Genomic DNA, 24,971 nt, shown 5'->3' on the forward strand with positions numbered 1-24,971 from the left:
TCTTCAGTATACGTGCACACACTCGACCGTTCCGTTTTGCTATACGTGTGTGCAGCAGTCGTGTTTTACCGCGTGCGTGTGTACACCGTAGTCTTCGGTCCGCCGTAGTTTTCTACCCTGCATGTACAGATCAGGGCGCAATATCTTTATAACAACACGACGGGTCGTGATTTTTAAATTTGTAATATTTTTTTTTTGTCGTTTTTAACCGTTCGCTAGTGTTCGCGTGTGCGTATTTTATTCGCGTGTTCGCTCACGTCAAACTCAGCTGTTCTTCCGCGCTTACGTTTTTTTTTATATTAATAATATAGTACACTCTCTCGTCGCATTGTTTCCGAACCCGAGTGATCGTCATCGTCGTCGTCGACGTCGCCGCCGCCGCACATGGATTACGGTAGTGCAGTGAGTGTAGTTGTTAGTAAAGTGTGCAGTGGTACCTATGTGAGAGCGTACGTACTTAGGTTCGCGCGCGTGAGTGTGATGACCGGGTGATACGGTGTGAAAGGGGTCATCCCTCGCATAATGTCATGGCGCGCCGTGATATGCGTGGTATTGGCGTTGGTGGTAGGACCGTCGTCGGTGGTTTGCGCCAGCGGCGACGTGGACAACAACGCTCGGGTGCAGCTGGAGGTGTTGGAGGGCCAACCAAAGGGCACGGCCGTCGGTCGGATACCGGTCAGGCCGGGGTTCGTATACAGGTTCAACGAGCCGTCCGACGAATTCGTTCTGAACGCCACCACCGGCGAGATAACCACGGCGCAGATACTAGACAGAGAGTCGTTGTCCAATGACAGGTACGACCTGATCGTGCTGTCCAGCCAGCCTACCTACCCGATCGAGGTTCGCATACTAGTGGCCGACGTCAATGATAATGCGCCAGAATTCCCGGAGCCGGTCATATCCGTGTCGTTCCCGGAAAGTGCGGCGCCCGATAACAAGGTGCTCCTGGACACAGCCACGGATAAGGATGCGGGCGCCAACGGCGTATCATCCGATTACCAGATTGTTGCCGGCAACGTAGATAACAAGTTCCGGTTGGATGTCACGTCCAACCCGGGCGGCGATCTTACGTATTTGTACCTGCAGACCACCGGGAAACTGGACCGGGAAACCGTGGCGTTCTACCAGCTCAACATATCCGTACGCGACGGTGGTGTGCCCACTAGGTATGGTTTCCAGACGGTAAACGTCACCATACTGGATGTCAACGACAACCCGCCGATATTTGCGCACACGGATTACAGTGCGTGGTTGAACGAGAGCGCGCCGCCGGGTACGTTCGCGCTACAGGTGACGGCCACGGACGCCGATCTGGGTGAAAACGGCCGAATCGTGTACTATTTGCCGGAAACGTCGGACAATCGGTTCCGCGTTGACTCGGAAACGGGTGCAATATACACGACAGAGGTTCCAGACTGTCCACAACAAAACTGCCCACACACTCAGCAGCCAAGGGCGTCGTGTCCGAAGAGCTGCGTGTTCACCGTTCATGCTCGAGATCACGGGTCACCCAGACAGGACGGCCGGGCGTACGTCACCATCAGCTTGATCGACGCCAATGATCACGACCCGGTAATAAGGTTCCGGTATTTCCCGTCGAACGCGGCGTACGCGACGGTAGACGAAAATGCGATCAACGGTTCTGTGGTCGCCGCCGTGTCTGTAATGGATCCCGATGAGGGGCTCAATGGCGAAACGACTATAGAAATCATATCTGGTAACGAGCTGAATCATTTCCGATTGGAATCGTCGCAGAGCTTCTACATTGTTCGTGTTCACGGCATTTTGGACAGGGAACAGATTAACAAGTACAATCTGACCGTGTTGGCCAGTGACAAAGGGACCCCCGCCAGGACCACTATGGCATATCTGCTGATATATGTCAATGACATTAACGACCATGAACCGGTATTTGAAAAGAGTGAATACTCATCAACGCTAAGCGAACTGTCGCCGGTGGGCACGTACGTGGCCAGCATAACAGCCACAGACGAAGACACCGGTATAAACGCTCAAATTTACTACTCAATTGTTTCGGGTAACGCTTTTGGATGGTTTGACATCGATCCGGATACCGGACTGGTAACACTTAAAGGGCGACTGGACCGTGAACAAATGGGCGCCGCGGAGATAAAGATTTCAGCGCGAGACGGTGGCCCCAATCCCAAATGGGCGTACACACAATTAAAAGTTATTGTTTTGGATGAAAATGACGAACGTCCAGAATTTACTCAGGAATTAATTGTTGTTAAAATGTTGGAAAATGTACCGGAAAATACGTTAGTAGCCATGTTGACGGCTTCAGATCACGATCAAGGCACCAATGGTAGCGTGTCATATAGTTTACATCCTGAAGTCCAATACAAGTATAAGGGTGCGTTTGCGCTCGATTCGTTGACGGGTCAACTAACTGCTAAAACACAACTTGACAGGGAAAAGGTACTGGAATATAAAATCAAAGTATTAGCCAAAGACCAAGGATCTCCGCCCAAATCGTCTACAGCTACTGTGATACTTGATGTGCTGGACGTCAATGATAATGATCCAGTGTTCTATCCACAACAATATGTAGCATTTGTTGGCGACAATCATCCGACCGGCACCAATATTCTTACGGTATCAGCATATGATGTTGACGAAGGAGAAAACGCAGTCGTTGAATATCGATTAGCTAGTGGCGGTGATTCGGGCCTTTTTTATATTGACGCACGTGACGGATCGATATATCTGAAGAGCAGTGGGGATCTAACGAAATCCATATACCGCCTGAACGTAACAGCAGTAGATAGAGATGGTCGGAGAGCGGCTGAAGATGCATCTGTAGAAATAATAAAAAATGTCGATGAAACACTTAAGTTCGACACGACTGAGGGATATTCGTTTCAAATTTACGAAGACCACAGTGGCCAAGAAGATCCGATTTCAAATCGACAAGTGGGTCGGGTTCGAGTTAAAGACACTAAATCCGATGTGGCTTATTTTATACTGAACGGTGATAATGGAAACTTCCGGGTAGATCGAAATGGAGTCTTAACGACATGGAAGAAAATCGATCGGGAAAATCAATCATTTTACAGTATACGCATAGGAGCACGGGCTGGCTTGAAGTTTGGTACTACTTTGGTAAATGTAACTATCTTGGATGTAAACGACAATGAACCTACATTTGTCACGGTAATCGATGAAGTGGATCTTTACGAAAATACTGCCGTTGGCCAAGAATTGTGTGTAGCAAGGGCTAAGGACAAGGATGTCGGGTTGAATGGCCGGGTAACTTACCGATTGGTATCCAAACCTGACAGCTTGTTTCGTATCACCGAATCGTCCGGAATCGTGTATCTACATAAGCCGGTATATACAGCCCCAGGCACCGTACTAGCCGCCGAAATTATGGCCACTGACTCTGGCAACCCCCCACTTAGTGCTAAACATGTAGTCCTATTCACTATTCAAGATGTAAATGACCATACTCCTGTATTCGATCAAACTTCATACGAATCGTCACTTTCCGAAGCTACTGCCGTTAACAGTAGGTTTTTCGGTTTAACAGCTACGGACGGAGATTATGGTTCCAATGCTCGACTATCATACGCCATTGAAGAAGGGGACGTGGAAGGAAATTTTGGAATTTTTCCGGATGGAATGTTGTACATCAAACATCGTCTGGACAGGGAAAGTAGAGATTATTACGCACTTTCTGTGGTAGTCCGAGACGCTGGCACACCAGCTCGTAGTTCATCAGTGGTGGCCATCGTACACGTGACCGACGAGAACGACAATAAACCGGAATTTGCCAATGTCACATTCGATTTTCACATCAACGAAAATGAACCAGCTGGTACATTTGTGGGTAAATTATCGGCTTCTGACCGGGACACGGGTCGAAACGCTGAGTTGACATACTCTCTAATCAATTGTAAAACGGACTTTTGGATTGACCCAAAAAACGGGTTCATCAGGACTCAGCGGGAATTCGACAGGGAACAATTGATCCGGGCTACTGGCCAAAATGTTATTACATTGGAAGCTACAGTTGCGGATAACGGAAAACATCCACTTTATGATAAAACTAAGGTGAACGTTTACGTTAACGATGTAAACGATAATCGACCACGATTTTTCCGACAACCCTATCGAGTACAAGTTTCAGAAGGGTCACCAGTTGGTACGCACGTGTTGCGGGTATACACAACTGATGAAGACGATGGACAAAACGGTGCTGTGCATTACACCATGGAGGACGGTGATGATGACAAATTTAGAATTGACAATGGAACTGGTATGATTACAATCAATGCGCTTTTGGACAGGGAGTCACGGGCATCGTACATGTTGCGTGTTACTGCACACGACAATGGCACGACAGTGCAACTTAACGCTTCGGCAATAGTCACCGTAGAAGTATTAGACGACAACGACAACCCGCCGAAATTCGAGTCTCCTCCGTTGGGCGTGTCCATTTATGAGAACGCCACGGTGAACACGGAATTAGTTCGATTCCGTGCTACGGATCCGGATTTGGGCGTAAATAGCGAAGTACGGTATTCTATAGTATCTGGTAATCGACGAGATACATTTCATATTGATATTGTTACCGGAGTACTGTATTTGCACAAGCGACTTGATTATGAAGACATCAGCGCATACGTATTAAACATTTCTGCTTACGATAATGGCAACCCCAGGCTGTCCTCCGCGCTACCATTCCACGTAACTGTTTTGGACTGTAACGACAATCCACCTCAGTTCCCAAGCACAGCCATTGTACGACAAATTATTGAAAATCTGGAACCTGGTACGTCCATTGTGCATGTGGTCGCCGACGACCCGGACTCTGAATTAAATGGTCTGGTACACTACTCTATTACACAACAACAGCCAGATAATGATAGACGAAGTTTTAAAATAAATGAAAAGACGGGCGTGATAAGCACTGTGTTGCCTATCGACCGGGAATACGTAGATACATATAGACTAACTGTCACGGCGATTGACCAAGCCATGCCAGTGGAAACTCGGTTGTCAGCTGAGAAAACGGTGACAATTATAGTGGATGACGAAAATGACAACGCTCCCGTATTTGTTTCTGTGGACACTGGACTGATACGGGCCAAGCACGCTGGTGCACTCATCATGCATGCTTTGGCTAGGGACATGGACACTAGTACAAACGGCCTGGTAACCTATGAAATGGTAGGTGGTGACTCGGAACTATTTTCCATACATCGAACATCGGGAGCAATCAGTTTGCGCCGCGAGTTGACCCGGCCCGAAAGGTCGTACAAGCTGACGGTGCGCGCTACAGACGAGGCAGTGCAGTCGGAACGAAAGTCGACCGACGCCTACATCACTCTATTAACAGATACAGATAGCGTTGATAAGCTGGCTGACCTGAAGGACTATGAAGGGTCCGTGTACGAAAATGAACCACTAGGCACGAGCGTGCTGAGGATGGACCCGTTGTCCGGGCAAATTGAATACTACGTGGTGAACGTGACCGGGTTCAACGGGCAGCAGGCGGATCGGATGTTTTCCGTAGACGTTAAACTGGGCGTGCTTTACACGGCCGCGATGCTGGACAGGGAGGGTGGCGCCGACCAGTACGTTGTGCACGTTTATGCTACTAACGTTGGATCGCAGACACCGAAAACCGGTCACATTCAGGTATTTTTTTTATTTATTTTTTTATTCTACAACTTCTCCTTCTCCTCTTTTCTGCTCTTCTACTTCGCGTCTCGGCGTCCGAAACTTTATCATTATTGTTATTATTGTTCGCTTACTATATGATTTATTCGATTCGCTAGGCTGCAATTAGCTAGGCATTCCGGATTTTGGTAGACCGCGGTGAGTTCAAAGTGGATCAGTAGTAGTTGACGAGTTACCTATTCCCGTGGTGTGTGTGGGGGACGGGCACAGGGGGTCCGCTGCTGAAGTCTTGAAATTTGGTTAGAACAATGGAATGTACGTAACACGCGAACCCGTCTACTGTGCAAGAAAGTATTGTGTGCTTGGTGAGGAGGGAGAGTCGAGTTGGGACATAATTGTTTTTTATGTCATTTCTCATTACGCGAATTTCGTTATATATTATATCTACATTGAGTTTGTCATTTTTAGAAAAAATTTTCTTTTACAATTAAACATAGGTACTTAAAATACTATAAAATACTTTAAATACTTATTATTGATATTAAGATCTATAGGTAGGGTTTATTATTTTCGTTTTTTAAGTTTGGTACATCAAATCAATTAGGAGGTATTCTTAATACGAGTACAACAATATTTAACATTGCAAACAAAATGTAATATATATTTATGTATAAATTTGTGAAAACTTGCATGTAAAAAATAAATATTTTATATACGATCACATAAGTTAATTATTATTCAAAACAGTGTATTTTTACACAAATAAATAATAAAACCACGTTAATGCATTTTTGTTGCTCTAAAATTAGCTTTTTACGTATGTGGGAGGATATTGTGTATTTGGGTACTTATATTTGTTTAATGTATGAGTAGGTACCTTATAATATTATACTTTCAGTTTCTTATTTTAAAAATACTAAGTTTACCTTTCCTCCGAAATTCATTGTGTTTACATTGCATGGAACAGGTAATATGGTTTTGCTGGGCCGAAAAATACATGTCATAAATATCAATGTCATTATCACATTTATTGGTTACCTTTATACAAACAAGGAAACATTTACTTGATAATTTATGATATTACGCTGCCGGAGTTTTGAGAATCGCGACCCTATTTAACTGTAATTTTATGAACATGTTGAACACGTTCTTTATGTTTGAAAAAAACACATTTTTTTCCGTTTACTTCTTACCCTATTTGTACTTCGGTGCCGAGGAATTAATTCGTCTTTTGTATAGCGCGAGGTAAGGCGAATGAATAAAACTCCCAATCTTGCGGTTCAGCCACTTCGTCAGTTGTCCTAACCCGACGCAAATCCATTGGATGATTAAATACAAAGCGGACAGCTCAACCGACGATATATATATATATATATTTAGCGAACTGACGTTGGTACCATTATAATATATTATAATATTCACAAATATTTCTAAAACCGGCCTACCTAGTACCGGCACGCTAGAGAAGTGGACGTGTAAAATAGCTTTGAATATGCATAGCTATATAACTATCGTCGGCTAATCCTTTGGATAACTGTTCCATTTTGTCCGTGTAAACCCGTGTAACTTTAAAATGTCAAGGTTCGAACTGGCAGTCCATGTGTGAGTGTGGGACGTTTACATGACGTCTATAAAAACGATGAAACATATCTTTTAAAGACTAATATTATTTTGGCACGGTGTACAAGAATTTATGATTTTATGGTTTTTTTATGTTACTAGCTAATAAACTATATAATTCCAAAACCATCGGAAATTAAGTTTACTTTTGAAGAATAATTGTTAACGTTTGTTCATATTTAAAAACTATTTTTTATGTTCGGATAGTCACCGGTATTTCCTTAGCTTAATTAATCGTAAAATTTAATAGCATCGTTTATCTTTCCGACTTTAACACGATCAGATCTCCGGAACATACTATTTAAATTTACAACTAATTTTCATCTGCCTATAAATCGTATTGAAAAACTGGCTTAATTGACTAACAAATTAGAAAAATGTACGTAATATTAAATCTCAATAGTTTATAATGCACCATATGTCTAAATGTATACCTAATGTGGATGTATAAATATATAATATATAATAATATGTATATTGTATATCTATTAAAAGCATTTTGGAAAAATATGATTTTACCGTTTTTAAAAGAGATTTTTAAAATGAAATTATGAACTATCAACATAAATAATCGATAACAAATAAATTAAAGCTTTGATTTGATCTCGTAGGTATAATAATATATAGGTACACAATAATTTTTCTTACAGTACAAAACCAATTCGTTAAACCTTATACCCGGTTACGGTATAATTATTTATTCATTCTACATTTTTATATATTACCTATATTATGTGCAAATAAATGTATGTTTTGATCAAAAGCAAATTAATGTATAATACAGTATTTAATTTTCTATGAAAATATTTTGATATTATAGTTATGTAATGTAAATCTCATACAACATTCTAAAATATAAAAAAATTGAATTCTAATCCCGAAATATATGTTCTTAACATTTATGATTTTAATATTGTATTTTATCACAGGTGTAAAAAGTTATTGTAAGCCCAATTGTTTATTTGATATATGATATCCGGCCTTTGAAAATGTCGAGGTGGTTGAGGGAATAAATCCCCTATTCAATAACAGTATTATTCTACCAGCTGTGTGCGTACCGCGCGGGCTATAAAAATATCTACACACAAAGAGTTTAAAACACAATTCCAACAGTAGCAGATGTTCAATTGAAAAATTTGGCTCGCGCTTAAGTTTGATTTTTTTTTTGTAAATTGTCAAATCATAAAATTTTTGCTTATAGTGTAAGGGTATTTTAACTTAGAGGGGGAATTATGTGTTAACCCCTCAAGCCCCTCCCTGAATATACGCCCATATAGAAGTTGTCTGTCAATTGCATAAACTGCCATATTGGAATGCGTATATATAACTCGTCAGATAGATATGGTTAAAGTATACTCAGCATCTGTACAAAAAAAAAACTTTACTTACGAAGGTGAACAATGAACTGTACAGTATCCTCTTATGGATTCAACTATTATTATACGCAATTCCGAAAGTAAATTACTATCCTTTAAGGAGTTAAAACACCTTGGATTTTTTTCTTATTTGTACCCATTAGAAATCGAATTCTTGTGTTTATAGTCTTTATACAGTATAGTGTATACAGTATAGTGTACTGGATCAAATTAAAAAATATTTTCATATTTTCATATTTTGAAATGTATATTATATTTTATTCTACTCAACATTATATTATATCTATACGGCTGTGCATAAACAATAATATTGTGTTCAAATACTTTTAAGAAACACGCGGTTATTGTGTTTATATTATGTTCTAATAAATTATCTTAATTGTTTTAATTAAAAAAAATAAAAATAATATATGGGTATATATACCCACTTGATGTACCTATGTGTCTGCAGGTATAATGTGCGTATACGGATATAATAATATATTGAAATAAAAAATATTTGTAACGTTCATTGAATTTATTATATTTAGTATTATATTATTGGTACCTAACAACAAAACGGTTAAAATGGTTGCGTGTCCGTACAATTTGAATAATTCTTTATAATTTTTATGTTACTATTATTTTTAATATTTTATATAATACACAGTATACAGGTATTAATATACCTTTAGGTACTTAACTATAAAATATATAAAACACAATATCATGTTTTTTTTTACAAAATAAATCTTTTCTTTTGAAATGTATAATTTAAAAGCGTATCTGATGTTGTTAGTATTATTATAGTGGTGTATATAAAAAAAAGTGAATTTATAATATCGTCTCGTCTATAACCGTGCTCAATAATGTATATAGAGATATCAGTATGCTAATGTGCTTGAGAGTGCTTTAGAGTTATCGTAATCGGAGTGTCTAATAAAAATCGTTTTTAACCATTTTGTATTGGATTAGTGCAACAATAAATGTAAAATATGTTTATTGACAAACCCGCGGAGTTAATTAGAAAAATTCCCTCTAAAAAGATCGCATTGCTTTCGGTCATTTAGTTGTTACGAAATAGCCGGACGTATATTTTAGGGTTTAGCATATTATTATTTTGGTTTCATCTTAGCGTATAGTTAGAGGATAGCATCGGTGCATGAAAACACTTATATAATGATAAATTAAACTGACAGTTGAAGATTTTCCCGTGTTTTTATTATGGTCGCGTGACGCGTATGTTATAAAGAGTCATCGGAGAAAATATTTAAGACATATAAGTATGTATCTATAAAAGTAACCCACTCGGGGCAGTTTTGAAGTTCAAAAACCACATGACATATTATCTAGATACGTTCAGCAGAGAAACGTTCGATAAAAATAATTCGAGAATGTTTTTTTTTTTTTACAAAATTGACACAAAGTCGGCAGTATAAAATATTGTATGAATCTGCCACTTCCGAGTCTTTTGCAGAACGACACAATTATTCCGTTTTTCATTTTAACGACTTATGTGATAACATTGAAAAAGCGGGGCTAGACGTTGATTTTAATCACAAGGAGTTGAATAGATTCAACATTTTGGACACGCCCACATTCTCACGATAGCGTCTGAATAATATTTTCCTTTTCTTGCTCCCCATTGGCGAACACGGCACGCTACAAACCGCAAATACGCCTAAAGGTACTGATTTCAAACTTATAAGAAACAGGACCACTATACGGCACACACACACTTGCTGGATGTGCATATAATATACATTTTTATTTTATTTTTTCGTATTATACGGGTATCGTCAAAAAAAAAAAAAAACTGTGGTTAATCATCATAATTAATAGTGCAATAATTGTATGGGTTCGTATCGGTTGGCTATTAAATATTATAATACCGGCGGCATGCAGTTTTCGCATTTATTGTGGTTTTTATTTTGTATACATACTCGTACCATCATACGCATCATATGCACACGCACGTACGTGTATATATTATAGTTTATACACACACACACACACGTGCACGCATTATAATAATATATTATATCGGTTATTGAAATTAAATCAAGTGACAATAATTGGCATACAAAAACACTGACCGCTATATATATGTGTAACTCGTATATAATATTGTTATATGTATATGAACGGCAGAATCCCGTTGGAGGTATTTTGCCGATTGGATAATGGGTTCCTGCTACAATGATGAATATTTCATATATACTCGCAGCGTATAGGTAAGAGGTACCTACAATACGCCGCAGCAGTGCGGCATATAATATAATATAATATGTATATAAGTGTGTGTGTGTGCATGTATATGTTACTCTCATTGTCCGCGGCAGGAAGAAAAACCGGGGAAAAAAATGTATATTTATATATAAAAAAAAAGGCCACTGTCACTGCGGATTATATACAATACTCTAATAACAATATAAACGATATATAGTGTATTAGTACATAATATTATAAAAGATTTTCATACGAACCGTGTGCGGGGGTCAGCGTAGTAAAAGCGTAATATTTGACGATATCTTAATATTGTTACACGTCTTTTTCATTACAATAATATTATATCGATACATATAATATATAATATATATATGGGTAGGGTGTACTGACTGCTGCACGTGTAGTATAGTGTATTAGTTAATACTGTATTGTAACACCCAACTATAGCAATAGTACATTATTATAGACTATATAGTAGTACACTCGTACTTATACGCATCGTAGGTACTAACCTACCACTTACCAGCTATACTAATAGTAAATTGTGTGGGCTCCGCGAACAGTGAACGTACACAATATATTATAGTATATACCTATGACCGGGTGTAGGTTGGTTACCTATAGGTTACAATAATGCCCATTGCTCACATAACACAATATTATTACACAAGTGTCGGGCTAATATAAACGATCTATAGTTGTTTAAGGTTAAAACTTGAAATAAGACGCCGTTCTAATTTGTATACCAACACATGTTATTATTTTGTTTTTGTTTTTTTTTTGTATTCGAACGATAGCAATAATTACTAACCATATTGTATTAGTTGTCGTCCTGTAGTACGTCCTTATTATTGTTGTTATTAATTATTGTTGCGATGATACTTTTATACGAATTCAATATTAGTAGCTACTTCTTGCTAGTAATGATCTTAATTGTTAGTATAGGATATTTTCTAAATGAAAATTTTTTGAAAATATTCAAATACATTTTAATACATTATAATATTTATACATATCCTAAAGCGCCTATATGCTAAACTACTAGATTTATTTTCAAAATGTTTATGTGTTCTATACCAACAATTTATAATTTATTGTTATCTTTTGTCAATTGTCATAATTATTATCACGTAAAAAAAAAATGTTATCTTAATAATATCAATTTTAGACCATATCAGAAAATCTTTACATTAATAAAAAAAATAAAACATTACAATTTTACATGTGTGATATTCACATCATTACGCCAACACAGCTCCATGATTTAATATCACCAAAATACCATCAAATGTCATTATAAAAACCATAACAAATATTTGTGCCAATATACTCTATTATAATAATCAAAATTATACACAAGAACAACATTCATACTTACTTTGTAATCAAATGACATTACAATATCTAATAATTAATATTAAAACCTAATAAATATCTGTATCTTTGCACTTCACTATTATACAAAATATGTAGAAAAGTATTAAAACCATATTATATAATATATGCATGTATAATGTAATTAATATTACAAAAACATGATTTGATTATACCCACGTACTTATACAAAATAAACAATAACAATTTCAAATGGAACAACAAGTACCAAAGGTCAACCTTATAAAAATATTGTCTTCACAAGATTGCTATAATAAGTAACAAAATTAATTTGGTAGGTACCTATAGTTCAGAGATAATTATTAATTTATAGTATGTACGTTGTATACTTGTAATATAATTATTATTAATTACACAAAAAAAACCATAATTATTGTTGCTTCATTTATAGGCCTTAATAGTGAAGAATTAGATTTTATATAAACACATTTTATAACTGTTTTAAATTCATTCCCTAGGGCAACTTAGGGCATTTCCAACAATAAAATAAATTATAAAGTATGAAGTACCAATCTATGATAGTTGTACATTTAATCTTGAAGTGTTCTTATAAAACCAATTAAGACACGTCATGTATTGCTTATAACTTTGTCAAATCGCATTTAACTATATTTGTTTTTCGCGATTACGAAGAAAGTTTTAAAAATTTAAAACTGCTCCACCCTTTGATAGAATATATTTTAGTCGACTCGTAGTATACTAATATCTGAACGTTATAATATAGTGAATTGGTTTTGGATTTCATATTTGGTTAGTGCCTATTAGTGGTTACTGTATAAATTAAAATTAAACAATGTTGTAAAAAAATTAAATAACGCGTGATTTGTGCGTTTCTGATTCCATTGTACATACTTACCTATAATATTATTAATTATATACGATAATAGCAGTAATTGCATTATAGTACGAAATCTGTTTCATATCGTATCGGATATCACTCTTAAGTCTTGACTATTGACTATTGGAGAACTACCTCCAAGAAATAAACAGTGATGTAAACAGTATAAACAATAATAAACAGTCAAATTTCGGAAAATATTCATTGCCCATTTTATGTAGATGTACAGTGTACACTATATACGTAAAGTGTATACTGTATTACTGTCTATAGTATTATACTATTATGTACATAAATAATATATATTATATCGATTTCAAATTTAAACATACGAACACGTGTTTATTTAATATTCAATTTTTTGTTTTTAATACAAATTTATAGGTCACTTATCGAAACAAATACAATATACCTACAATATACATGGCTACGTGTACTGATCTATCATTATATCAATATATTATATTATTAATATTATACTATTTATACTATATTATTAATATAGTATAGGTATAACTGCCAACTGGTATATATTAAAATGTAATGAAATGGACCATCGAGATGATCGCGAGCTGTGCTATAACATCATTAACCAATCATATTCATAAAAATTGAATCCGGATTAAAATCGGATAACATGTTATTGATCACACTGTACCTACTATTAAATGAGTTACGACTTTGGCGTTTGGATTAGAAGATTATGTGTCAAAAAATTTGATTTTTTCTCCTTCTCTATTAACGGTTGAATACGATAGGTTTGGTCCTCGGTAGTCAGTTGGTATGGACCAGCCTATATCTATATACAGCTATAGAGTAGTTCGTCCGGCCATTGGGCTATATAATTTGTTTTCGTACAAGCACGTATATTTTTCATTAATTCCAGGAGCACCTTTACACAACAGTCAAATAACCATTAAAATTTAATAGCCCTATCAACTATATCATTTGATTTCTTGATTGTTTTTTAATAGTACTAGGCTAATCTATTGAGAGCGTGCATTTTGTTATAAATAAATAAAACGATCACTCGTGTCTTTAGCAGAAATATATCTGCAGTCGAGTATTTTTATGTATATCAATTATTAAAAAGTACTTATACCGTTAAACATTGGCTTTCAATTCAAGCTATTCAATTCTTTATCAATACGATATTATTTATCGATTTTCGAAAATGTTTAAAAACCTTAATAAGTTCAAAATAAATAGTTTTGTATTGTATATAATTTTACAACGAATATCATGTGTTGGGTCGTTATTCTATACACGATACCTACATAAATAGCTACAATTAATCGTGTCTACAGACTACAACGTGTGTACGACTACGGTGAGGCATATATTTTTTTGTTTTAACTAACCGCCGCCGATAAACATGTTACCCCTATATCATAAAAAAAAAAACAATTCCCGAAGAAAAAAATACATATCCATTTCGGTATAGTAAACTAATTAACATCAATTGTACCTCTTTTTTGATGCCTGCGGAAAGACTCGTTTAAAAATACCAAATAACAATGTACCGGTTCAGTAAGAATGTATTTTTTTAACCGTTCAAAAAATGTCTGTACGTTACTTTTTATCAAATTCTATTTCTATATAATATATCTGAGTACCCTTGTTTCATAATACTGTCGATTCAGTAAGAAAAAAACGTGTGAATAAAAAATAAAACCGTTTATTGATTTATAAATAATAATAATAAATCATATTCGAAAAAATATACAACTGTAATATTACTTATATTATCTTTAAAATTAATTATTTTTACACAAAATATATCATATCTTGTTTTGATGGTAATTTTTTTTTTCCGTTCGTGAAATAATGATGTGTAGGTGTGAAATAAAACTGAAACATGTATGTTTTTATTAAGTCTCCTTGCCTATTGGAATTAATATTGTTATGATAACATTAATATAAAATAATTATTTATAAATAAATAATCATTATTTCTTAATAATGGTTTTAGAATTATAAATTTGTTAAAGATCATGCGGTGTATAAGTATTTGAAAACATTATATTATTTTGTTCCTTTGTTAATATAAAACTTGACTTACTGTGGGATTTATTTGGGAAAACAGGTTTTAACAACAATTTGTACAATAAAAAACGCTGTCTTACCTTGAAACTGTCAAGCCCTCAAATTATTGTAATATATATATATATTTATACAGGTATATATTATATATATATATTTATACCTACGAGTGTATATATTTTATATATAGTAGGTAATCATAATACAATTTTGTTTTGCTGAAGTTCAAAATTATAGATCACACGTGTTCGTTATGGTCACAATGAAAAATGTAATTTAAATAAAATAAATTTATGACACATAATAAATTCAGTTTTTAGGGTAAAAAAAATATTTTATCTCTTATATTCTTTATTATACTGAACCTTACAAAACAAATATTTAGTAATCCTGTGAAATAATAATTGTGTTGATTATTCACACTGTTGAGCGTCTTTAATGAACATGCATTGGATGCATAGAATACTATTATATGTGGGTATGGAGAGGTTTTCCTTAAAATATGGTATGTACATTTTTGGCAAAGAAAAAGTAAATTTATCAAATAATAGCATGGAATTTTAAAAATTGGGAACACAATGTGACTTGATATTATCAAAAATAAAAGATTAACGCGCAGATACGGCTATACTTCCCTAGGAATGTTAAAAACCAAAAATTATATTGTATAAAAATCCTGATGGTTTAATTTTATAATTTCCATAACAAGTAAATTAAATAATTACTCTTAATTACAGACACTAATTTTTAATGACTTTAAATATTCGTTACACAACATTATTTAACACAAAGAAAATTAGTTATACTGGGGTGTGGGATAATATTTGAATATAGGTGGTGCAGTGCAGTGAGAAATACCAATGGCTGCTTGGGTTCAGAAATACTTTTAACATAAACGGCCGTTGTTCGTTTACAGATTTATTTTAAAACTCTGTAAATACATTTATACACATAGAACGAAAATCCATAATCCCGATTGATTGAAATTGAAATCGAATTTTATACGAACATATTTCTTTCTTAACTTATATTGCATTATGCATGTACGTATACCTTACATTAAGGATGTGCGTCTATCCACGGTCGCCGAGGCGGCGGTGCCTAAACGGTTGAACAGTGGATAGTTTTTCTGGCCGTCATGCTCTGGCGCAATTGCTTGGGTCATTAAAAAAGTAACACCATTGAATGAAAATATACGGCGTTTGAGAACATGATCCGGAATGCGTTAAGTTATTTTAATAAGATAACATCGATTTGAATATACACATACATATATTATATGTGCTGACGCGAGATTATGGGAACAAAAACGTATAGCATGGAGCCAATTAGCGTTTTTTTTTTTTGTTTTAAAAAATTTTTCGGCTCCCGTACGGACAGCTACGCATGAGTGGATTCGCGAACGTGTACCAATGATTTATGTGTTTGTTATATTTATATATTATATAATGTTTAATGCATATTATAAAATGTATTAATATCTTTGTGCATGTATTATAATTTATAGTGTATAATCTTCATTTCACGTGTGTTTTAATTGTTTTGCGTTATCCGTACAGGTGAAAGTGAAGATTTTGGACAGAAACGACAACCGCCCGATGTGGCCGAGCGCTCCGATCGAGTACAAGATCTCCGAAGAGATACCGATCGGTTCGCTGGTCGCTACGCTCAAAGCCACCGACCCCGACTTGGACTCGACGCTCACGTACACGGTGATCGGCGACAACGACAGCAGTAGCTCGCCGCTGCTGCTGGACGCGTACACGGGCAACGTCCGTGTGCGCAAGCCCATAGATAGAGAGACCAGCCCCAGACACGTGCTACCGGTACGGGTATCCGACGGGGTACACCACAGCGACACGTCCGTTGTGTTCGTCGTAAGTACATAATGTATTATAATTTATTGGCGATCGTGCGGTTAAAACAAATGTATTAGAAATTCATATTGTACGGGGTATACCTATACAGTGTGCACGTCATAGCAAAATGTCTAGTCCGAGTCGGAAACAATAACACCGTATGGCTTTTACATTATTACTATCGTTGTTCGCGATATCATTCATAACTTCATATATTACATCCGTACCTATAGGTAGGAAGTGGGTACAATGCATATTATAAATTATAATTGTACCGTGCATTTCATTTTAGAAGTACCAGTTTATATAAGTTACACATTTCTATCGATTCCTCCATCCTCCACATGGAGTTACCAATACTATATTAATCACTATACGTACTCAATAATAGTACTTAAAAATATGTATCAACGCCCTACGGTCGCGTCGATTTTTCTTGCCACGTTTAACATTTTTGCAGCTCTTGTCTTACCAAACACGTTCTTCCCCTCGGCAACAGCGCAATACTGACGCTTCCGCACGTGCCGTACATTTCTCGTTAAATAATTCCATAGTACATAATACTATACCTAATACAATCATACGAAAACATCACGCGATCTTCGACTGTTCGCTTGTATTTCATTAGCTATATTATATTATATAATGGACATATTATTTTTTTACATTTGTAAATTATAATTTATTTATTAAAACCGTTCGAGTTATATAGTTGTGGCGTTACGCCGCCCTCTACGCAAATAATATTTTATCGAGTCTATGTATATAATGATTATATTAAACGGGGTATAATGTAATGAAATACACATGCGTATATCATAGACCGCGGCGCGGTGTCAAAGTTCCCATTAACAGGATGAAATCAAAAAGTAAAATATTATCGCGAAACGAATCGAGTTGCGTTTATGCAGCAGAAAAAGTAATTTAATAGGTACATCATACCGTTAAAGTCGTTTTGAACGCGTCGGATCGAAAACGCCTCACATCAAACACGAATATCCCGGATGGTGTTGATTGGCGAGGCGATCCGCGCTGTACCTACATATAAATATAATATATTATCATAAGTGATAAACAAAATAAAACCGATATATCGTCAAATCAATTTATTCATAACATTATGTTTAGAATTTTAATGTTTTTTCTGCGTTTACAGATTCTCGACACCAACGATAACGCGCCGTCGTTCGCCAAGAGCGTGTACTCGCTAGACGTGAGCGAGTCCCGGTCTAGGGGCACGAAAATCGGCGACATCACGGCCGTGGATGAGGACGAGGGCGTCAACGGCGTGGTTACGTATTCGGTGATCAGTGACTGGGCTAACGACGTGTTTAACATCGATCCGCACACGGGAGCCTTCTCCCTAACTGGGAAACTGGATCACGAGGAGGCAAGTATTTAAGTCGATCTTAACCAACTTTTGAATCACACTGTCTTTTCCCTCTTAGAAAAAAACTGATTCACTAACAAGATTGAAAATTTATCATTATTGATAAAGTAAACTAAAAAAAAATCAAAATCTGATAAACGGTATAACTCGATCGGGTGGGCTAAATCAAATATTTGAAGGGACAAGGGAGTGTCGGTGGCTTTTGCTCACCAAGCCCATCATATCAAACCTCTCTCATATTATTATAAACTTGTGCGATATACCTATTATATAATATTTTATTGTTATATAACGATGTCGTGTGTTTGCGTTGTTCAGGTGCAGCACTACATCATGACTGTCCAAGCCCAGGACGCGGGAAAGCCGATGTTGTCCTCGACGGTGACGGTGTACATAAACGTTATCGACGAAAATGACAACGCACCCGTGTTTGAGACAAATAGTTACAATGTTGATGTTTACGAAAACGCTACTGTCAACACGATCGTGGCGACGGTGATGGCAACAGATCGTGATTCAGGTAAACATTCAGCCCGCCGCCGAAGTTTACTTCGATGCATAATATTGCGTGTGTGTGTGTGCACTGTGCACGTGTATGTAGTATGTATGTATGTATGTATGTATAGTATATACTATATTATACCAAGTGTTTGGCGGAAACACGTGTTTTATAATTTATTAGTAAACATATTTTTTTAAATACTCTTTGCCGGTATAAACCCGATAATGAATTCGAACCATCGAATGTGTCGACTACGTAAAAACTATGATTTTCCATAAGTATATAATATACATAACTATAATAAATATATATATATTTTTAATATAATACACCTTATTATTAAAATTATATTAAAATTATATTGTATGGACCAATCACGGGTTTTATTTTAGTCCAGATATAATAATAATTATATGTAAATTATTATCGGTTGCGTGTTAAGATTTGTATGATATAAATTATTATTTATATGTATTATTTTACTCAATCAGTTAGGTATTTATTTATTCTTGTTATTTTATTTATAAAATATAAGTATACAACGACTCAATGAATTCTTTCGTTTTTGAGTTTTTATTTAACTTATTCAGATTTTGTAGTGATACTTAATTGTTTTTGATAAAAAAAAGTTAATGCATTTTGGATTTTTCAGGAATTAACGGGAAAATTAAATACTCAATTCAATCTATTGACCAAGAAGATAATGATTTTACTATTGATCCGGACAATGGCACTATTTGGCCACATCGCAATTTGGATCGTGAGACCGTAGCTTCATATAATCTCGTGGTAGTAGCCAAGGACGGGGGACGCCCGGCGGCTTCTGAACTCTCAACCACTGTGCAGGTAATAAACACCACAGCAATTTATATACATGAAATATAATCTCATTGTATTAAACAATTATTAATGCGTTTCCTTCGTATAGATGACAATTACAATCAAGGACGTTAACGACTGTTCGCCTCACTGGATTACACCGAATGTGACTGCAGTCATGGAAAATGTAGAAATTGGTACAATAGTTACAGTTCTTAAAGCTGTAGACGACGATGAAGAAAAAAACGGATTTGTCGAGTACTGGATAAATTCTGGTGATGAAAGAACATTTACAATTGGATCCATCGATGGAGTTCTACGTGTAGCGAGTTCTTTAGATCGCGAAACAAAATCATCGTATAAATTAGAAATAGGTGCTAAAGATCGTGGCGATCCTTCTCTAAACTCAATAATGAAATTGACGGTTAATATTTTGGATGAAAATGACAACAGTCCAATATTCGATCCAAGGCAATATACTTCATCTGTACCAGAAAATGTAACCATTGGATACACAGTTGTTCAATTATTTGCCACTGATAAAGACGTTGGTCCTAATGCTGGTATAAGGTATACGATCACAAACGGAGATGAAAATTTGGATTTCAGTATTGCTGATGATACTGGTTTAATACGAGTTGCAAAATATCTTAACTATGAACGTAAATCTCGCTATGTATTAACTATTAAAGCTGAAGATGGGCCCGTCGGTATTGATAACCGTGTTAATTCTGACGAAGTTACAGTTATAATTACTGTTTTGGACATAAACGATAATTATCCAGTTTTTCCAGATTCCCCTTATACCATTCATGTTCTCGAAGAGTATATTCCTGAATCAAAAGAATTTCCAGTTGCTATAGTGAAAGCAACAGATGCTGATTCTGGATATAATGGTAGAGTAAGATATTATTTAAAGGACACTGAATATTTTACTGTGGACAGTGTTAATGGAAAAATACATCTTGTGAGGAGCTTGGATAGAGAAGTTCAATCTGAACATTTGATTACTGCAGTAGCTATGGACTCTGGTAAATATAATAAATTCAAAATTATATTAATGAAAGTTAAATAGCATAGTGAGTTATTTAACTTAATTGTTTTTACAGGTATGCCATCATTAAGTGGCACTGGATTCATCCGTGTGATTGTTCAGGATGTTAATGATCACAGTCCACAATTTCAGCAACAGAATTACGTAGTATACATTGATGAAAATAGTCCAATTGGATATTCAGTAACTCAATTGACAGCAACAGATTCTGATATCGGGTTGAACGCCAAAATAAAGTAAATTTTGTTAAATTATTAAAATACTTTTAATTATTTTTACCATTTTTTTGTTTTTTTTAGGTACAGCCTCCTGGGAAATAAACAAGATAAGTTTCAAATGGACGAAGATACAGGAATACTAAGAACATTATCCAACTTGGACAGAGAAGAAAATGAAGTGTACTATTTAACAGTAGTAGCTCAAGATTCAAGTTTAACAGAACCTAAAGCATCAGTAGCTAACTTAACAGTGTTTGCAAAAGATGTTAATGATAATTATCCGATATTTTCAACTTCACAAAGTATTATTTATGTGTCGGATAAGACTCAATCAGGACAATTTATATTTGGAGTAACTGCTATAGATTTAGACTCTGGAGATAATGGAAAGATAGTTTACCATTTAATAGCAGGGGATATAGATATGTTTCATATAGACGAAAATACTGGTGTTATTGAATCAATTCAAAAACTAAATAAACAAATGGAGTACAAAATAAAAATCGAAGCTAGTGATAAAGGACAAATACCAAAAAATGCAGAATTTGATTTGACTGTAATCCTTTGGCCGGATCGAGACTTTCCTGTAGTGCGACATGTAGGAACAAAACAGCTATCGATTGTTGAAAATTCTAGTCCTGGAAGTGGCGTATCACGAATTTTAGCAACAACTCCAAAAGCTGGATCAAAAAAAGGCAATCTACGATTTTCTATAGCAGGAGGCGATTTTGACAACACCTTTGAAGTCGATTCAGTAAGTGGTGAAGTAATAATTGGTAAAAATGGAATTGATCATGAAAAATCTAGTCAGTATAAAATTTGGATTGAAGCGTCTGATTCAGATGAGCCGAAACTTAGAAGCGCTGTATTATTAACCGTCAATGTTACAGATGTAAACGATAATCCGCCTGTTTTCGAATATCCATTTTACACCATTTCTGTTCAAGAAGAAACATTTCCTCCAACTTCCGTCATCACTGTTGTAGCCATAGATAAAGATACAGGGAAAAATAGCATCATAAAATATAGATTAGTTGACGATATCAATGGCATTTTTAGCATTGACGATGTTTCTGGAGAAATAGTAACCAACACAAAATTGGACAGAGAAACTGGTGATCATTATACGTTGACGGTCGAAGCTGTTGATCAAGGTTATCCACCTCTTACCGGATCTGCAATGGTACATATCACTGTTCTAGATATCAATGATAATCCACCACGATTTACTCGTTTGTTCAGTGTTAATGTAACTGAAAATACAGAAGTTGGATCATTTGTTATTGGTATCACAAGTTCAGATTTAGACATAGGCGTCAACGCTAAAGCAACCTACAGATTTACTGAAAATCCGGGAAATATGTTTAAAATTGATTCAGATACTGGAAAAGTTTATATAGCATCTGCTATAGATCGCGAGGTTCAAGATGAATATTTACTTAACGTTGTCGCAGCGGACGGTTCATGGCAAGCTGAAACTCCTCTAACTATTACAATTCAAGATGTTAATGATAACGCACCCGAATTCGAAAAATCTAATTACAAATTTAATTTTCCTGAAACGCAAAAAATTGGAGCCACTGTTGGTCGTGTAATTGCTACTGATAGAGATAAGCAAGGTTCTAACTCTGTCGTTTCTTTTAACTTGAAACAGCCTTCTGATGTATTTTTTATAGATCCAATATATGGTGATATATTTACTAAACGTGCATTAAAATACAAACATTCAACAAAAGATATATCTCCAGAAAATGAATATACTTTAACTGTTCTAGCTACTGATAATGGTAAACCTCCTTTGTCATCCGAATGCTTCATCATTATTAACGTCATTGATTCAAACAATAATGCACCACAGTTCGAAAAGAAGAAATATTTCTCACCAATTCCAATCAATTTGGAAGTATGGTCACCTTTAATTACAGTTGTAGCTACTGATCACGATTCAGGTGTAAATGCCGAAATTGAATACTTTGTATATGGAGGCAATGCTACAGATTTAGTTCAAGTTGACAGATTTTCTGGATTAGTATCGTTAAAGAAAAAATTAATTGATACAGATTTAAGTAAAAATTATGATTTAGTGATCAGAGCAACAGATCACGGAGTACCACCAAAACAAGACATAACTGATGTCACCTTTACAATAACTAGTGAGAACAATTTTAACCCAGAATTCTCATCATTAAGTTATCAAGTATTTGTACCAGAAAATGAACCGATTGGCTCAACAGTACTAACAGTTAAAGCAACAGACCAAGATGAAGGGCCAAATGGTTTAGTTAGATACTCGTTTGAAAATTTATCCGATAAGTTTAAATTAAATTCTGACACTGGTGCTATAACTATAGCTCAAATTTTGGATTTTGAACGTATAAGAGAATATAAACTCAATGTCATTGCAATGGATACAGGATTTGAACCAAAAAAGTCTAAAGCTACATTATCTATTGTGCTCACTGATATTAATGATAATCCACCAACTTTCAATCAAACTCTATTTAATGTGTTTATTCTTGAAAACTCACCACTAGGAACCTTTGTTTCACAAATGGTAGCCAAAGATTTAGACTCTCCAAAAAATGCAATAATAAATTACTCTATAACTGGCGGTACTGGAGAACATTTATTTTATTTCAATAGTACATCTGGTGCTATTTTCTCAAAACAAGTATTTGACTACGAAAAAGAAAAATCGTTCAGTTTGGAAATCCTAGCTATTAACCCAAATTCAACACTATCTGGATCTACAAAAGTTATCGTACATATAGAAGGCGTTAATGAATATTATCCAACATTTAGTCAATCAGTTTTCTATTATGATGTACCTGAATCTGCGGAAATTGGGGTTAACGTTGGGGCAGTAAAAGCAACAGATTTAGATGCTGGAAATGATGGTAAAGTGTATTACTTTTTAGTTGGATCTAGCAATGATAAAGGATTCACGATTGACCATAATACCGGATTGTTAAGAGTTTCTAGACATCTAGATAGAGAAACGCAAAATCGAATTATACTTACTGTTTTGGCGAAAAATGCTGGTAGCATTAGAGGAAATGATACTGATGAAGCTCAAGTGATAATATCAATTCAAGACGGAAATGACCCTCCAGAGTTTGATCAAGAGTATTATGAATGCTTGGTTTCCGAAGGTACTAGACCAGGAGCAAAAATATTAACTGTCCACGCCGTTGACAAAGATGCCTGGCCTCAAAATAATCAATTCTCTTATTCTATACTTTACAATATGACAAAATTATTTCGGGTTGATCCACAAAATGGAACTATTGAAACTGTTGGACACTTTGATAGGGAAACTATCAATTACTACGAAATTATAGTTGGCGCTGTAGATACAGGATCCCCGCCTCAGACTGGAAGTGCAACAGTTAAAGTCATGATTACTGACGTTAACGATAATGGTCCACTATTAGCTCCTGACAACAGTGTGGGATATGTATCTGAAAACGAACCAATTAATACAAGTATCATGGTATTAACAGCAACTGATGCAGATCAACCACCAAATGGCGCTCCATTTACGTATAGAATCGTTGGTGGACCTCATCGAGAATTTGTAACGTTGGACGAATCGAATGGACTTCTTAGGACCGCTAGATCAATTGATCGCGAACAGACACCAAACCTTAGTATTGTGGTATGTACGATATCGATCATAATTAGTTAGTCTTATAGTATTTGTTAAATGTACTTAAATTAATTTTAAATACGGATTGTATCATCAATGAGGGTTAATATAATACGTTTATAATTATTAGGGCAGAGAACTTGTAGCACTACATATTCGTTTTACGAAACCACAAAAATAGCTGAATAAATAACAAATACATTATATATTAGATACAGCTAGTTTTGTAATTTTATTTTTATATAAATGCATTTTTTTCCTTCAGATCATAATGATATTTCTTTTGCTTTTTTTTACTTTTTGATACATAATTTTTCATGATTTGTAAAATATATTTTACTTGTAATTTATAAA

General features: G+C 35.4%; 1 protein-coding gene across 1 annotated transcript in view; it reads left to right on the forward strand.

Annotated features, from left to right (window-relative positions):
- LOC132943120 (cadherin-related tumor suppressor) overlaps positions 1-24,971 on the forward strand; it is a 36,861-nt gene continuing 11,890 nt past the window's right edge. Inside the window, exons 1-8 of the mRNA XM_061011944.1 lie at positions 1-5,664; positions 16,686-17,003; positions 18,142-18,375; positions 18,694-18,895; positions 19,530-19,723; positions 19,806-20,727; positions 20,806-20,986; positions 21,050-24,626. Coding sequence (XP_060867927.1) covers positions 523-5,664; positions 16,686-17,003; positions 18,142-18,375; positions 18,694-18,895; positions 19,530-19,723; positions 19,806-20,727; positions 20,806-20,986; positions 21,050-24,626 — 10,770 coding nt within the window. The 5' untranslated portion in view covers positions 1-522. The remainder of the gene's footprint in view (positions 5,665-16,685; positions 17,004-18,141; positions 18,376-18,693; positions 18,896-19,529; positions 19,724-19,805; positions 20,728-20,805; positions 20,987-21,049; positions 24,627-24,971) is intronic.

Source organism: Metopolophium dirhodum, chromosome 4, assembly GCF_019925205.1.
Source record: "Metopolophium dirhodum isolate CAU chromosome 4, ASM1992520v1, whole genome shotgun sequence".
NCBI lineage: Eukaryota > Metazoa > Arthropoda > Insecta > Hemiptera > Aphididae > Metopolophium > Metopolophium dirhodum.